Source organism: Palaemon carinicauda, chromosome 45, assembly GCF_036898095.1.
Source record: "Palaemon carinicauda isolate YSFRI2023 chromosome 45, ASM3689809v2, whole genome shotgun sequence".
Taxonomy (NCBI): domain Eukaryota; kingdom Metazoa; phylum Arthropoda; class Malacostraca; order Decapoda; family Palaemonidae; genus Palaemon; species Palaemon carinicauda.
In genome coordinates this window covers 8,121,818-8,139,317 of record NC_090769.1, presented here as the reverse complement: position 1 = coordinate 8,139,317, position 17,500 = coordinate 8,121,818, and the positions used below count along the sequence as shown (strand labels likewise).

The window sequence follows — 17,500 nt, the reverse complement described above, 5'->3', positions numbered from 1 at the left end:
ATATATATATATATATATATATATATATATATATATATATATATATATATATATATTTATATATATGTATATATACATATATATACATTTATATGTATATATACATATATATACATATATATACATTTATATGTATATGTACATATATATACATATATATATATATATATATATATATATATATATATATATATATATACATATATATATACATATATATATATATACATATATATATATATTTATTTATTTATATGTATATATACATATACACACACACACACACACACACACATATATATATATATATATATATATATATATATATATATATATATATATATATATATATATATATATACACAGTATACGGTGACGCTCAGCGGCATTGTCAGACGTATGACTACTCGGTCTCTCCCCGTACCCCAGATGAAGTAGCCATACCCTGGTGAGAGGTGGTACCCCGAGTGGTATACTCGGAAACCATAATCTCCCACAAATTTCCCAAACTGCCGTGTTGTAGTTAGGAATGGGGGTGAGGTGGGAAGGGTTAAATATGTGCGAGCGTGTGCTTGTGTATCTAAATATTTAACCGTCATTTTTGACGGGTCGCGTACACTAGATTGAAATATTCAATAAGATTTAATTATAAAAAAAGAGCAAGTGCTGGATTATAAGGATATCATTGCTTATATTTATATATGGACACCTTTATTGGTTTAAAATCAGATATTAAGTGTCCCAGTTGGTTATAAATTTGGTGGAAATTGATAAAGTGGTTTACCATTAGAAAGGAAGAATGAGAGAGAGAGAGAGAGAGAGAGAGAGAGAGAGAGAGAGAGAGAGAGAGAGAGAGAGAGAGAGAGATATTAGTAATATATCATTAATCCAATAAGAAATTGGACACGTAATAGGGGAAAAAGAGAAAGACCAACAAGATAACAGATAAAGTTATTTCTTTATATCATTTAATCATCCGCTTAAATTTATCGTAACTAAAAGCTGCAAAAGATTAATTACCATTTAAAACTAAAGTAATCAAGATAGGAAATATCTAGTTTTCCACTTGAAAAATTTGCTCAACACAAAAGTTAATGGAGCGATGCACCGGCTTAATATCATTAAGGATTTTGTTAATACATAAATGACATTATTTAGCAACTGGTGAATTACCACCTATAAAAATGTCATTTGGAAAGATAAAACATTATTATAAGATTTATTTTTTTTTTCTGAAGTGCATTTGAATAATTTGTTCCACTTTTTTAATCACTTAAACGGAGTGGGGATTGTAATTAATGTAAGTGGTTATTAGCATAGATATATTTTGATATAATGAAGTTATGAATTATTAGTTTAAAAGCCGCTATTAATCAGAGGCAACATAGGGAACCGGGTAAACATTTTTTTTTATCATGCTCTTGTGTTAACCTGCCATTGACTGTCCCACCCTAAGCCAACTTGGGTGGAGACAGGGTTTTGGTGCTGATGATTGATCATATGTATATATGATCAGTTTCTATTGCACTGTCATTCTAGCGAGGGCATTATCTCTGTTCCTTGCCTCTGCCATTCATGAGTAGCCTACAAATCTTTAAACCTCCTGCTGCGTATGAAATAAAAAAAAGCATTTCCTCATTCCAATTGTTTTCGTTTTGCAAGTAAGTGTTTGGTTATATAGACTATTTATTTGCAAATTAGGTCACATTTGCACATACAAATGGCTGCAAAATTATATCTTAAAAGGGTGCTTTTGACAAATAGAGTAGAAGAGACTCTACCTATAGTAAGCACCTCATCTAAGAGAAGGGCACTCCAAAATCAAACCATTGTTCTCTAATCTTGGGTAGTGCCATAGCCTCTGTACCATGGTCTTCCACTGTCTTGGGTTAAAGTTCTCTTAGTTGAGGGTACAGTCAGGCACACTATTTTATTTGTTTCTTTATATCCTTTCCTGAATGGGCTAATTTCCCTATTGGAGCCCTTGGACTTGAAACATCCTGCTTTTCCAACTAGGGTTGTAGCTTAAGAAGTAATAATAGTTTGATAATAATAATCTGGAGTGGGGGAACGTGTCAACTAAATATAGACGTGTAATTCCCAGAAAATCCACATCTGAGTACTGGCCTTAAAAGCAAATATCCGAAGTAATAGGCCTCATCAATGTGTCAAACATCTATAACAAGGAAGATCATGTTGACGCCAAAAACCTTCAACAAATATGCATGTTCAAACGCCAAGTATTAAAATAAACATATAGGTATTCACGAGGGCGCCAGCCTTCTACATGAAATATGATTATAACGATCTTTGATCCTTGTGGGTGTATTAAATATAACAAAAATTGAATTTTTATCTTTCCTTATACTTTACGAGGAAAATCAGGCATGAAATATGGAAATTTTAATAACGATCACTATCCAATACGGCTATTACCCATGGTTTATAGGTAGTAGGTTGGCCAATGCACCAGCCACCCTTTGAAATGCTACCGCTAGAGATTTATTGAGTTCTTTAACTGGCCAGACGGTACTATATTGGATCCCTCTCTCTGGTTATTTTTTCCACATTCTCCTCTGTCCTCATACACATGACACCACTGAGATTACCAACCGATTCTTCTTCGCTCAAGGGGATAACTACTACACTGCCATGGTTCAGTGGCTACTTTCCTCTTGGTAAGGATAGAAGAGATTCTTTAGCAATGGTAAGCAGGTCTTCAAGGAGGACACTCAAAAATCAAAAAAACTATTTATAATCTTTGATAGTGCCATAGCCTTTCTACCATGGTCTTCCGCTGTCTTGGGTTAGAGTTCTCTTGCTTAAGGGTATACTTGAACACAGTATTCTATCTTGTTTCTCTTCCTCTGTGTTTTTGGGGTAGTTTTTATATGTTATATATGAAAGATATAATTTAATGCTGTAAATGTTCTTAAAATATTTCATTTTGATTGTTTATCACTTCTCTTGTAGTTTATTTATTTCCTTGTTTCTTTTACTCACTGGGGTATTTTTCCCTATTGGAGACTTTGGACTTATAGCATCCTGCTTTTCCAACTATGGTTGTAGCTTAGCTAGTAATGATAATGATGACAATAATGATAATTTAAAAACCCGAAATCACCTACATACTATGTCACCAAACATAAAAAGTGTTCCTAATTAAAATACAGGACATCCCCACCTAAAGTGAGTAGAGTTGATATTCTCCCTTCTTAAATGAATATCCAACACAAACAAACCTAGGAAACAAACATTAACAGAAAATGCAAGCATCGCAGTTAGTGAATAAATAGCTATTCCTTTGGCCAAAAAACAAAACAATGATGATCTTACTGTCAAACTCTACATACTCGTGGTTTACTACCAAACCAGCAATGTAGTTGCTCAATTGTTTTCAACGCCTTATCAACAAATTAGGAACACAAGCATTTAATCCGGCGTGCTTGTTGTGAAAGCGAGCTTGGTGGTATTGGCAGCCTTATCTCTTATATTGTTATATTGCCAACTTTTTTCGCTTTGCTGCTCTTTCATTTCGGCAAACAATCTCTGAATTAAAATTCTCAGTAACTTGCTCTGGTGATATTATTATTATTATATTATTATTATTATTATTATTATTATTACATGCTAAGATACAACCCTAGTTGGAAAAGCAGAATGCTATAGGCCCTAGGGCTCCAACAGGGAAAATAGCCCAGTGAGGAAAGGAAATAAGGAAACTACAAGAAAAGTAATTAACAATTAATATAAAATATCTTAAGAACAGTAACAACATTAAAATAAATATTTCATAAAAGGGTTAGCTGGTTTTGGTGTCAACTGATATTTTAGGGTCCTGGATTCTACCGGAGTTCATTTGAATAAGAAATATACCTGAGTTTAGAAAATCAGCTCTTATTTTGAATGTTAAGGATAAAAAACAGGAAAAAAATTATACATTTCATGTCAGTTACCAAGATTTGTGGATTGCTTTCAGATTGGTTTACGATTCTCATTCCAGATATTTAAAGATGAGTGATAATTAGATTCTCTTATGAACATTATAAAATCTATTTATATGGTATGATCTCCAATTCATTTTACTTGATTACTTACGAGTGTTTGCCATACATGTGCTTTGCTACGAACAACAATAGAATCAAATGAAATTGAAATACATTAACAGTTGCTAACAAAATATGAGCATTTATATTGTATATATATATATACATATACATATACACATACATATACATATATATATACACACACACACACATATATATATATATATATATATATATATATATATATATATATATATATATATATATATATATATATATATAGAGAGAGAGAGAGAGAGAGAGAGAGAGAGAGAGAGAGAGAGAGAGAGAGAGAGAGAGAGAGAGAGAGTAAATTAATTCTTTATAGTAATTGCAAATTTCTATAGTAAGAAAAATAAGCAGCTGCTCATCCCTTTTAATTCTTTAGAAATATAGATTTTAATATTACTGAATGGAGAAAGATCAGAGACATTTCATGTCATAGCCAATAATAAAAAGAATGTTACCGAATACGGTTTTGAAATTTGCAATAAAGAGTCTTCATCCGCTTTAATAAATTTTGGATTGAAAGGCGGAAATAAACCTGAAAAACTAATATCAAAGAGAGAGAGAGAGAGAGAGAGAGAGAGAGAGAGAGAGAGAGAGAGAGAGAGAGAGAGAGAGAGATCTTATCGCATATACATTTTTATTTATCCAACGGATATTCAAATCGGATTTTGTTAATCATAGCTAACTTTTCCTTCCATTTAATTTCATTTCTGTTAAAGAAAAGAATATGACACACTTATGAAGAGAAGCAAACTTCTAAAATTACGTTTGTCTTTATAAAAGTAATTCCTATGAAGTATTTATTCTAGCTAAGGGGGACGACTTTGTTAAATCAAATTAATACAGAAAACTATTACATAAATGAATACCTCATAAGAATTATTCTTTTACCATAAGGCAATCAAATTAGCTGATTGAATATATATTCATAAAAATATATAATAAAAAAAAATTTATATTGATAGATTACTTCAGATGAGAAAAAATTAATGACGGATTTTTTTTGGGTAGATGAAGTTTTAATGAGATAGTTATTTGGCTTTAGATTTTGTTTAACTAATAATTATTATGAATCACGAAAAAACGTATTGTTGAAAAGTTGCCATGAAAAACAGTAAAAATCCTTGAATAAATGTTGCCAGGGAGTTGTTTTAAAAAGGGATATATTGACGTAAAGGAGTGATATTACCGCCACCAGCCCTTAAAATATAATAACAACGTAGGGTAAAAATTATGGTCGCCTGTATTTTACTGAACTACGACTGAGAACAGTAATTTTTTTACAGAGAATTTCCAATTGAAATTACGTTTTTCTAACGGTGTGCATATAATCGAAAATAAAATCGTTTTATGGCTATTATTACTTCAGATGTTAGAAAATATTAAAATTTTATGACTTCAGGTGACTATCATTCACAAGACTAGATTAAATGTGGTCTTACAATTTATATATATTGACAGCAACGTTTATCATAATGTAACGAAGTCAATGTTTGCCTCAAAACACATTCGATCAACGTAGACAGTATAGAGCTCACAGAACATTTCGAGATGAATTTAAGAGAAATTTATGTAAAAATTAACATATAATTTTATTGGTTCTAGTAAGGAAATGTGTACTATAAGCTGTACACTGTTAAAAACCCGTAATTTTAATCGGAAATTTTCCGCAAAGATATACTGTTCTCAACCGTATTTCAGTAAAATACAGGCGAACGTAATTTTACTATACTTTATTATTATCTTTTACGGTCTGGTGACGGTAATATCACTCCTTAACGTCAATATATCCGTTTTTAAAACGATAACGCCTGGTTTTTTAACGGCTAATTTTTATCAGTGTCGCCGAATTATTTGACATCATCCCGAAAATGAAGACTTTCAAAATTAGAGCAAGTGAGGCTACAGACACTACAAGAAACTATCAAGCTTGAGCGGGTCTCGAACCTAAGTTCGACAGATAGCCAGGCAGGGACGTTTCCAATAGGCCATCACAACCAAGCAAATCAACAGGAAGTACGGGAGGAAGGTAGTCGACAAAGCTCAAAATCTATGGGCTTAGTTCGCTACGCTTTGTATGTGGATTAATATTACATTCTGGTTGAGGTCCCACTTTCCATATGGGAATAGGACACGTGAAGATTGCTTTCTTAATCAGGGGGATCTGGAGATTTGACGACGAAAATTCATCCGAGACATGATGAGCTTATTTCCTCACATACAAGTATCTCACCTGGATTGGTACATGATTCTAATTAGTGTTGCATATGTATATCATTCATGTGTAGCTCGTTGGGAGAGGCGTAAGCTTTCTTATTACTTGTCAAATCGATTCTATTTATGGGGAAGTCGTTCATTTTTGTGTGTAAGACGATATTATGAAGCTAGTTTCGCTATTTAAGAAATATGATCAAGTGTTGTCTTGCCAGTAGTGAAGCCGGTTGGGGAACAAACACAAGTTGAGATTTAGTCTTAGGGTAAGCTAAGGATATGGCAGTCTAAGGGGGTCGCAGGAGGCATACCCCCCCCCCCCTCCCCGTAGATAAGTAGGTAACGATATAGATAATAGGTTTGATGGGGTACCTTAGATTACGTGGTGTTCTTGTTTGTTTTTAAAGTGTGGTTTTTTCAGGCATAAATTTAGAAATTTTAGATTCAGCTATCTCAACGAACTACAAAGGCTCCAAAAAGCGAAAATCATCACCTGAGATTTAAGAGCTTAACTTGAATTATATCATTATGAAATGTATCCAGTTGTGGAAGTCTAGAGATTGGAAAAATATGATGCGAAGTCTACAGTTTTGCTTCGCTTGTAACTTTAATTGATTGAATCTTACTTAATCTTAATATCTATTTGTTTTTCATTTCATCTTTTCAATGGAAAGATTTATTTTAAAATGGAATGCAATATAAATGCAGTTGCAGTAAATGACCCGAGTATGGAATAATCTCATATTTAGTTATTGATGAAGACTAGTAGATCATACAAAGTGGAAAGACAAAAATAAAAACAATACAGCAGGTAGAGAGAGAGAGAGAAGAGAGAGAGAGAGAAGAGAGAGAGAGAGAGAGAGAGAGAGAGAGAGAGAGAGAGAGTAGGATATTAAGGATTCTCCGTAATGAGGCTCATTATGTATGTTATTGCAGCAGCTTGGAGCAAAATGTCTGTCAGAAGCTTGTGCCATAAAGCATGCATTATTTTCTTTTTTAATTTGGCTTCTAGAAAAATATGAACTGTGGGGACCAAAAATTCCAAAAAGACAATTGAATAATGAACAAAGAAGATATTTCCAAATGAACTTGTAATTTGGTTTTGGCCTAAAAATATAATAAAATGTTTAGTATATAGCAAATACATTTCTGAAAATAATGGATGCAAGGATTTGCGCGAAACTTTCAGTGAATGAAATTCACGCGTTTCATTTCCGGATTTTATATAAATCTTTGAATGGTCTCAAAACCGAAAGCCCTTTAGAGACCATTGAAAATCGGAGTAGGTTTAGTTTCCAATTTTCCTATTTTGCAATTGTATCCCCCTTTTAATTCTTATTTTTTGGAGGGTATTAATATCTATCTAACACTCATTTACACCTGCATCTCTTTTATCCTCAATATTCAACAGGTTTCGAAACTAATCACTTCATTGTCCCATAAATGCGTTTCATTAAAAAAGTATTCCCCTCTGTCCTCATTGATACTGAGATCCATTTACTTAATACCATTTTAGGTCTGAATACACTTCCATATATTACGCCCAGTTTCTATATTCAGTAATTTGGTCCCAATTCTACTTATATTTACTTAATTACCTCAATTTCGCTCAAACTTTATTCTAACCTGTCTTCCGTTCTGTATCTGATTTTTTTTTTTTTTTATAGAAATCTTGACATTCAAGTATTTTGTCTTCAAGTATGATATTAAATTTTCATTCCATCTTACTACGCAATTACGTTCTAATATATTCAAGTTCACTGACCACTGACTTATCCCTGTATTTTGCCCTCGTCTCATAAATCATAAAATTAATTATCGTCACCCTTGATTATTTTTTTTCTCATCTTCTATTACATTATCCTAGCTTTCCTCGTCAAGTTTACAGGTCTTTATTACATCAATTGCCCCCTTCTGTACGCAAACCCCTTCAAAATATGGCTCTTCGGGCTGTTGCATGTGTACGAGTTTCTTTCTGTGTAAAAGAGAGAGAGAGAGAGAGAGAGAGAGAGGAGAGAGAGAGAGAGAGAGAGAGAGAGAGAGAGAGAGAGAGAGTTTCATGGAGTTACAAAGATTTTGGTTATCTAAAAGACTTTTTAGTCCGATCCACGGAGACTCCATTTGCTTTTGGTTGGAGGGAATTAGTTGAAATGTTTGGAGTTTTTATGATCTTATTTAACTTGATATATTGAACTCGGTCGAGAGAGAGAGAGAGAGAGAGAGAGAGAGAGATGAGAGAGAGAGAGAGAGAGAGAGAGAGAGAGAGAGAGAGAGAGAGTGTGTGTGTGTGTGTTACAAGGAGTTACAAGGATTTTAGAAATCTCAGAGACATTTAGTCCATCCGGGGAGACTCCTTTTGCTCGTGGGTAGAACGATTTGATCTGAACGTTTTACAGAGTTTTTAGGATCTTGTCTAACTTATTCTTGAACTCGAGAGAGAGAGAGAGAGAGAGAGAGAGAGAGAGAGAGAGAGAGAGAGAGAGAGAGAGAGAGAGAGAGTGTTTCAAGGAGTTACAAGGATTTTGGATATCTCAAAGACTTTTTAGTCCATCCGCGGAAACTCCATTTGATGATGGATGGAGCGAATTAGTTTAAAAGTTTAGAGTTTTTTTATGATCTTCTTTACCTTATTCTTGAACCTCGAGAGAGAGAGAGAGAGAGGAGAGAGAGAGAGAGAGAGAGAGAGAGAGAGAGAGAGAGAGAGAGAGAGAGAGAGAGTGTGTTTCAAGGAGTTACAAGGATTTTGGATATCTCAAAGACTTTTTAGTCCATCCGCGGAAACTCCATTTGATGTTGGATGGAGCGAAATAGTTTTAAAAGTTTAGAGTTTTTTTATGATCTTCTTTACCTTATTCTTGAACTCGAGAGAGAGAGAGAGAGAGAGAAGAGAGAGAGAGAGAGAGAGAGAGAGAGAGAGAGAGAGAGATAGAGAGAGTTACAAGGATTTTGGATGTCTCAAAGACTTATTAGTCCATCCGGGGAGACTCCATTTGCTCGTGGGTAGAGCGATTTGGTCTGAAACGTTTAGAGAGTTTTTATGATCTTGTCTAACTTATTCTCGAACTCGAGAGAGAGAGAGAGAGAGAGAGAGAGAGAGAGAGAGAGAGAGAGAGAGAGAGAGAGAGATTTCTATATTAATTCGCACATCAGTTAAATGACTAATTGAAAGTTACCACAAGTCCTTACTCGAAATCCAATGAACAACGAAACAACTGACTATTATATTGATCTAAAAACAGCAAAAGAACTTTCTCTCTCTTTTCTATAGAACAAGAACATCTCGGAAACATTTAATATACTGTATAGTGTGCCAAATGTCTTTCTCAATCTTAATATTCGTAAAAAATATTTTCGTTTATAGTTTTAAGATTTTTTCATCGGCTTGAATTGTTTAATACTTCTATTCCCTTATTTATAATTTCTATAAATCTGAATTTATTTTCTAGATATGCCACTATTTTATAAACATATTCTCAAAATCATATTCCCACGTGATAGAATGTATTTCGCATTGTTGCATTGCAAGTTACTTCACATCATTCAACATTTCTAAATAGATTATTGGTAATAGACACTAAGTATTACTTGGCCTACCAACAGGTATCTTTTTGTTACTTGCATAATCTACTTCGTTTACCAAAAGAAAGAAAAATTAGTTATCGCTTGAAAAACTATGTAAAGAATTATTGATTCCAGTGAATCTTAATGAGAAATGAAACTCATCCCCTCTTTTAGCTAATGAAGCAAGATATTATTATTATTATTATTATTATTATTATTATTATTATTATTATTATTATTATTATTATTATTACCAGCTAGAACTCTTGTTGGAAAAGCAGAATGCAATAAGCCCAAGGGCTCCAACAGGAAAAAATATCTCGGTGATGAAATGAAATAAGTAAATGAATAAACTACAAGAGAAGTGATGTATAATTAAAATGAATCATACCAAGAACAATAACAGCCTTGAATTAGATCTTTCATATAAAGTATAAACTATGAAAACTAAAAAAAAAACAAGAGGGAAAGAAATAAGATAAAATTGTGCGCCAGAGTGTCCTTTCAAGCAAAAGAACTTAACTGGCATTTTGAAAACTAAGTTAACTTTCTTCAGTAATCCCTGACATCTCCTGCTGAATATTCCTGACATTAGCAGGAAAGTATCCTGAGATGACAAAAACTTTAGGACGACTTAAAAAATTTTGTTATTGTATAACAAGTTAAGTTTCTTAATTGGCAGGGGAAGTAAGGGAAGAAGCTAAGAGGATCTTTGAACCGAGAGGAAAACAAAGTCAGTCATTTGAAACTTGAAAAACAAGATAAATGCACATAGGTAATTATGCAAAGAATTAAAGATAAAATACAATATCTTTCCAAATTCAAAAAATGTATTGGAAAAAATACATGGAAAAATACACTACGGGTTTGAGGAATTGTTTTTGAAAAGATTCCTGCATGAATGCACGGTAATATGTATTCTTTATTAACAATACCCACATAAAGAGAGAGAGAGAGAGAGAGAGAGAGAGAGAGAGAGAGAGAGAGAGAGAGAGAGAGGAGAGAGAGAGAGATATTCACATATCAGAGAGAGAGAGAAGAACATAATAATCTTGACTATATTGTATCCGGAAAATTATTCGAAAACAATTGGTCGAATATTGTTTGGTGCCAGTACCAGTTATTCGAAAAGCAATGTTCAAGTCATCAGTTGTTCGAGTCAAAAACTGTTCTTAATTCATAGTTATGGACAATTGTTCGAAAAAATCTAGTTATAAACACTATGCTCGAAAATATTCTTATTGTCACTACCCGTTTTATGAGAATAAAAAAATAGCATTAGAGGATATATAAAAAAGGAAACAATAAAAGGTACATAAATTTATTTTCCGAATAAAACTAGATAGAATAAAGATTTTAGTTAAATGAGATTTTCTAAAACAAATATACTCTGCAGCTGAGTCCTTCAGGGAATATTGATTTAAATCCGAATCTATACATTTATTCGAAATGTAGGAATCAAAATATCGTCCGAAAGTTTAATATCAAATTTAGTGAAGAAGAAAAATTCGCCAGTTGATGTTAGTTCGACTTCTGGTATCTGGTACGTTGAAATATTCTTATGAAAATGATTCCAAGAAGCATAGAGACTCGGTGACATTAAAGTGAGCTTCATTCTTTATATATATATAATAAAAAGAATTCTTGGGGAGCGACCTCATTAGACAAAGGGTTAATTAATTCTTGGAGATAGAAGACCTCTAGACCACTCATATCTTATTCGTGGTTTATGAAAGTCATCCTCATAAGTTTAAAATAACTATTTTCTTTGTGAGTAATAAGATCAAAAGGTATCACATCTAGCAGGTTGATCTCAGGATAGAAGTTGATTCAGAGTTTTAGATAGGGCAAGTTAATTAAGTTGATTAGTTATTGGAGATTGAAGGCCTCTAGACCAATTCTATCTTATTCGTGCTTTATGAAAGTCATCCTCATAAGTTTAAAATAGCTTTTTTATTTGTGAGTAATAAGATCAAAAGGTATCACATCTAGCAAGCTGATTTCAGGACAAGTTGATTCAAATGTTTTAGTTAATAAAATATTTAAGAAAACCTGACTTTAAATGTTAAGTCTTGAATCAGTGAGTCAAATTTACGTGAAGTGAATCTTTTTATTATTGATCTTATTGATCGAGATGAAATATGCATATGATTTGTAGATTAATAAATTATCATTTAACACTTTTCAAATTGAATGGAAATATTTGGCTGAGTTCTCATTTTATAGACTGAAACCAGTTGTCAAATTGTAAGAAGGGAGGCAGCAGTTTTACACACACACACACACACACACACACACACACACACCACACACACACATATATATATATATATATATATATATATATATATATATATATATATATATATATTATATATATATATATATATATATACTGTATAGACAAACAACAACAGCAACAACGAAATGGTTAAGCAAAAGGCCCTTGAAATAAGTTGGCAAAATGAAAGGGAACGTTTCAGCAAATTCAAGCAAGCAGGAAATCACTCAAAGGAGATAACCGAGAATCTTCAGGATTTTCACACTGTGAAATTGGATAGCATTAAGTGGTCGAGGTTTCATCGGGAAGCATCGGACCGGAAACGCATATAAATCATGAAATGTTAAACCGGATGAGGGGCACTGCAAATGTTGATGGATATATATACAGTAAATGTAATCAGAGTGAAATACGCGAATGAGGTGGTGTCATTTGCCGGTAAGATAGGTTTTATAGTATTTTTACCTTCGCCAAGGAAGTTGGAATGAGGTTTGTGTGTGTGTGTTTGTGAACAGCCTGGCCACAATTTTAGTCGTAGAGTAATGAAACATGCAGAGATTAATTGTTATGAAAAAAGATGGAAAAGTTAAAATTTTGAAAGGTTAAGGTCAAAGGTATAGCTCACGGTCAAACAAAATGTCCATTCCCGTATCAGCTATAAGTTTGTACATCGTTGTCACTGAGACTTCAAACTTGGTTCATATTTGAATGTATGAAAGTCCACGCCAATTGATACATGGTAAGGTCGAAGGTCAAGGTTCATTTCAAGGTCAAGGTAAAAAAAAAAGGTAAAAATCCGGTTATTAACCATACGGTCACAATTTTAATCGTAAAGTACTGAAACTTTCATGGATCTTAAATTGTTATGTAAAGAGATGGAAATGATTAATTGATTCTTGGAAATGCACGCTGGTTTCGAGAAATAAGCTGCCGTGGTGGAGGTCTCGACTACCATTTGTTCATGTTTTCATTGGGGGTCATTATTTGTTAATTTTCTCATGACCTATATTTAATCTTTTCTTCATTTGAGGGCCTATGATGCCTGGGATTCGGAAATATACGAGTATTACCATTAATGACAGTTTGCTTAGAAGAATCGTCGCTCAGTGACTGCATGCCTAAATTTTTGCTCATATTTCATGATTATTCTAACTATATTTTACAATCAATGATAAATACTATTATTAAGAACCAAATAGCTAAATAAAAAAATATATATATATATTGTCTCTGGGAATAAATAAAAAAGTAACAATAACTAAAATATTAACATCATTATAGATGAAAGCATGTGACGCATCAATGATCGTGGATTAAGAAAGGATTTCATTGGGTTAGAGTTCTCTTGTTTGAGGGTACACTCAGGCACACTATTCTTTCTAATTCCTCTTCCTCTTATTTTGTTAAAGTTTTTAAAGTTTATATAGGAAATATTTATTTTTATTTTGTTACTCATTTAAGAATATTTTATTCTGCCTCGTTTCCTTTCCTCAATGGGCTATTTTCCCTGTTGGGGCCCTGGGCTTATAGCATCCTACTTTTCCAACTACGGTTTTAGCTTAGCAAGTAATAATAATAATAATAATAATAATAATAATAATAATAATAATAAAGAAAAAAAATAAGAACAAATATTTTAATTCACTGAGATTTTATGCAACGAAGCTTAATTCAATTTTCAAAATTATATCATTAGTATTGCCTATAAATATCTGTTTTAAGATTCATAACTATTTAAATTTGCGTAATATGAATTAATACATTTAGAATTTACCGATGAAATATTCAAAGAAAAGGCACATGACCGAAAGGGTTAAATTCTCAGAGTCAATCTTATAAGAGATAAAAATTGATAGCGCATAATTGAGAAGCAATTTATCTGGGACAAAAATGTTCTTATCCAGTATTAAAATCATGGATTCATGATTCATTATCTTATATCGGGTGGTTTATGTGTGGAAATCTCTCTCTCTCTCTCTCTCTCTCTCTCTCTCTCTCTCTCTCTCTCTCTCAGCACGCGCACACATAAAACAGCATTTGATACTTGAAAACAAGATAAATGCTCCTATACTCATGTTTTTTTTTTTTTTTTTTTTTTTTAATAGGGCGCATTTGCACTGACTCGCAGCGGTGCCATTTTAGCTCGGAAATGTTTCTGCTATCTGATTGCTTAGTATCATCTTGTCCAACCAGTCAGCGATCAGGAGACTTATCCGAGCTAAAAGGGTACCCCTGTGAATCGGTGCAGATCTGCCTCACTAAAAAGAATTGACTATAGGTATTTTTTTTTTTTTTTTTTTTTTTTGTAGGAGAGGGACCAGAAAAATACATGAAATTTGGAATTAGATGAAGAACATAATTTTCCTTTTAACAAGAAGTGTAATTTCATAAAGAAAAATAAAAAAAACATCCTTAGTATTCCATTAGAATTCAAAGACTTTTTATTTATTAATTTATTTTTTTTTTTTTGAAAATAGGGTCCCTCAATTTTTATTTTTTCAATAATAAGGGTGCTTGCATCCGTTCAGATCGTCTCTCTGTTCCTTCCTCTGCCTACTTGAAAAAATAATCCTAGCTACCCATTAGACTTAGTATTCTATTAGAATTTAAGGACAAAAGACATGGAGACAAGACGTAGATGACGGATGACATGAACGTACCTCGTTGTTGAGAACGATGTTGGGTTTGCTGGCCACCTCCATGTACCAAGCGATCCAAAGAACGTTGTTCAGGATGAAACTGACGAACAGGTTCTTGTGGAGACGGATGCGAGTACACTGCAGCGAACTAAAGAAAAAGAGAAATTAGTATATACTAATGTAGGCGACCCGTCAAAAATTATGGTTAAGTATTTAGATAGATACGCATACGCACACACGCAGAGATTCAACCCCCTTCCTACTTTCTCCCCCTTTCCTAACTACAACCTAAGGGTTCGGCAATTTGTGGGAGAGTGTAGTTTCCGAGTGTACCTCTTGAGGTACCCCCTATCATAAATGTAGAACTACTCTCTCTTCCCTAAAAACGTGACAAGATATATATATATATATATATATATATATATAGCTAGAAAATAGTGTTTTATTATTTAAGGGATATAGATATTAGGTTATTTATGGCGATTATTTTTTTTTCTTAATCAATCTACATTAGGATAGACGGTATAAGCACGAAACCAGAACTGTAAAATAGTCTATTTAATTGAGAATAAAAATATGGTTTTCAATTGTTGTTTTACCTGATTGTATTTTTTAAAAAAAAGGAATTGAATATTACCAATCAAAAATGAAGCTATGAGAAAAAAGGAAAATAATCTTTAATTAAAAACTGCATAACACAACATTCAATATCATAATAGTTAGTTGGTTTGTAATGAAAATGTATAACTTCCTAAATTCCTATCTTGGTTTTCATCAAGGTATAAAAAGCAGTAAATGACGAAATTCTTCTTTGATGCTCCTATTATTATTATTATTATTATTATTATTATTATTATTATTATTATTATTATTATTATTATTATTATTATTATTTTTTATTCTGATCCGATTGTTTAAAAATTAACCCCGCTACATTTTATCACCCGGATACGTATTATTGCTTTTCATCTATCATGTTCTTCCTCATTCCTTGCATACTTTTGTTCACCCCCTATAAGGGCACAGAATAAGGGTCATGTTCTCAATTAACTATCTCTACGAGAGAGAGAGAGAGAGAGAGAGAGAGAGAGAGAGAGAGAGAGAGAGAGAGGTTTGTGATGGCCAAGTGATTAATCTAACGTGTTTTCTTTAATAATAGTAAGTGAAAACCATAAATATAAAACTTAATAAAAACGAATGCAAATTTTCATAAGAAAAACAAAAAGAAAATTAGAAATTCCGAAAGTAATTGTGTCAATAATATTTACGATGCTATTGGTAATAAATATTGCATTATCGTAAAATCCTAACAGACTTCCATCAAAGCATATGTTAGCAAACCATCTCTTTGGAATTTAATGTAGAGTTATATATGATGAAATGATATGAATTGTTCCATGACAAAAATCAAACCTATATTGATAGTTATATATGATGAAGTGGTATTCCAAATTGTTCCTAGACAAAAATCTAACCTATATTAATAGTTATATATGATGAAATGATATTTCAAATTGTTCAAAGACAAAAAATCTAACCATATATGATGAAATGGTATTCCAAATTGTTTGTAGACAAAAATATAACCTATTCTAATAGTTATATATGATGAAATGGTATTACAAATTGTTCGTAGACAAAATTATAACCTATATTAATAGTTATATGTGATGAAATGGTATTCCAATTTGTTCGTAGACAAAAATATAATCTATATTAATAGTTATATATGATGAAATGATATTTCAAATTGTTCCAAGACAAAAATCTAACCATATATGATGAAATGGTATTCCAAATTGTTTGTAGACAAAAATATAACCTATATTAATAGTTATATATGATGAAATGGTATTCCAAATTGTTTGTAGACAAAAATATAACCTATTCTAATAGTTATATATGATGAAATGGTATTACAAATTGTTCGTAGACAAAATTCCAACCGATATTAATAGTTATTTATGAGGAAATGGTATTCCAATTTGTTCGTAGACAAAAATATAACCTATATTAATAGTTATATATGATGAAATGGTATTCCAATTTGTTCGTAGACAAAAATATAACCTATATTAATAGTTATATATGATGAAATGGTATTCCAAATTGTTCCAAGACAAAAATATAACCTATATTAATAGTTATATATGATGAAATGGTATTCCAAATTGTTCCAGGACAAAAATCTAACCTATAGTAACCACACAACTTTAAAAAAGTCTTAAATTCCGTCCCGTTTCACCTAAAACCAGATGCAACATCTATGTCAAATCCTGCACACGTGCCACTGATAAAACGATTGAAATTCAATAGCACATTTTCCTCACTTTATGGAAAACTCTCTCAACGTTATGTGATTTGGACGAACCCCCAAGAAATAGAAAAAAAGTTAAAGAAAAGTAGTAGACATCTATGATTCCCCGAGGGAAAACGGCAAAACGAAAAAAAGTATTGAATCAAAATTTCAAAAACAGAAAAGGAGGGAATCCAATTAGCCTCATATTACGCAAGGAAAAAGTATTAGTTCTGTTCGGTCCGCTCTAAGGTCCATATGACTGAAATATTTTTTTTTTTTTTTTTTAATTTAAAGGGAAAAAATTAAGCGTATATTCAAATTGGAAATGAAAATAACAAGAGAATGTATATGGAATCAATCGTAATATAAAACTGATTATACAGCAGAACGTTTAAGAGCGTTATTGGATAGT

At 32.1% G+C, this 17,500-nt stretch overlaps 1 protein-coding gene across 1 annotated transcript in view; it reads right to left on the bottom strand.

Annotated features, from left to right (window-relative positions):
- Positions 1-17,500, bottom strand: part of LOC137634943 (calcitonin gene-related peptide type 1 receptor-like) — a 223,676-nt gene that overhangs the window by 30,233 nt on the left and 175,943 nt on the right. Inside the window, 1 exon segment of the mRNA XM_068367506.1 lies at positions 14,811-14,937. Coding sequence (XP_068223607.1) covers positions 14,811-14,937 — 127 coding nt within the window.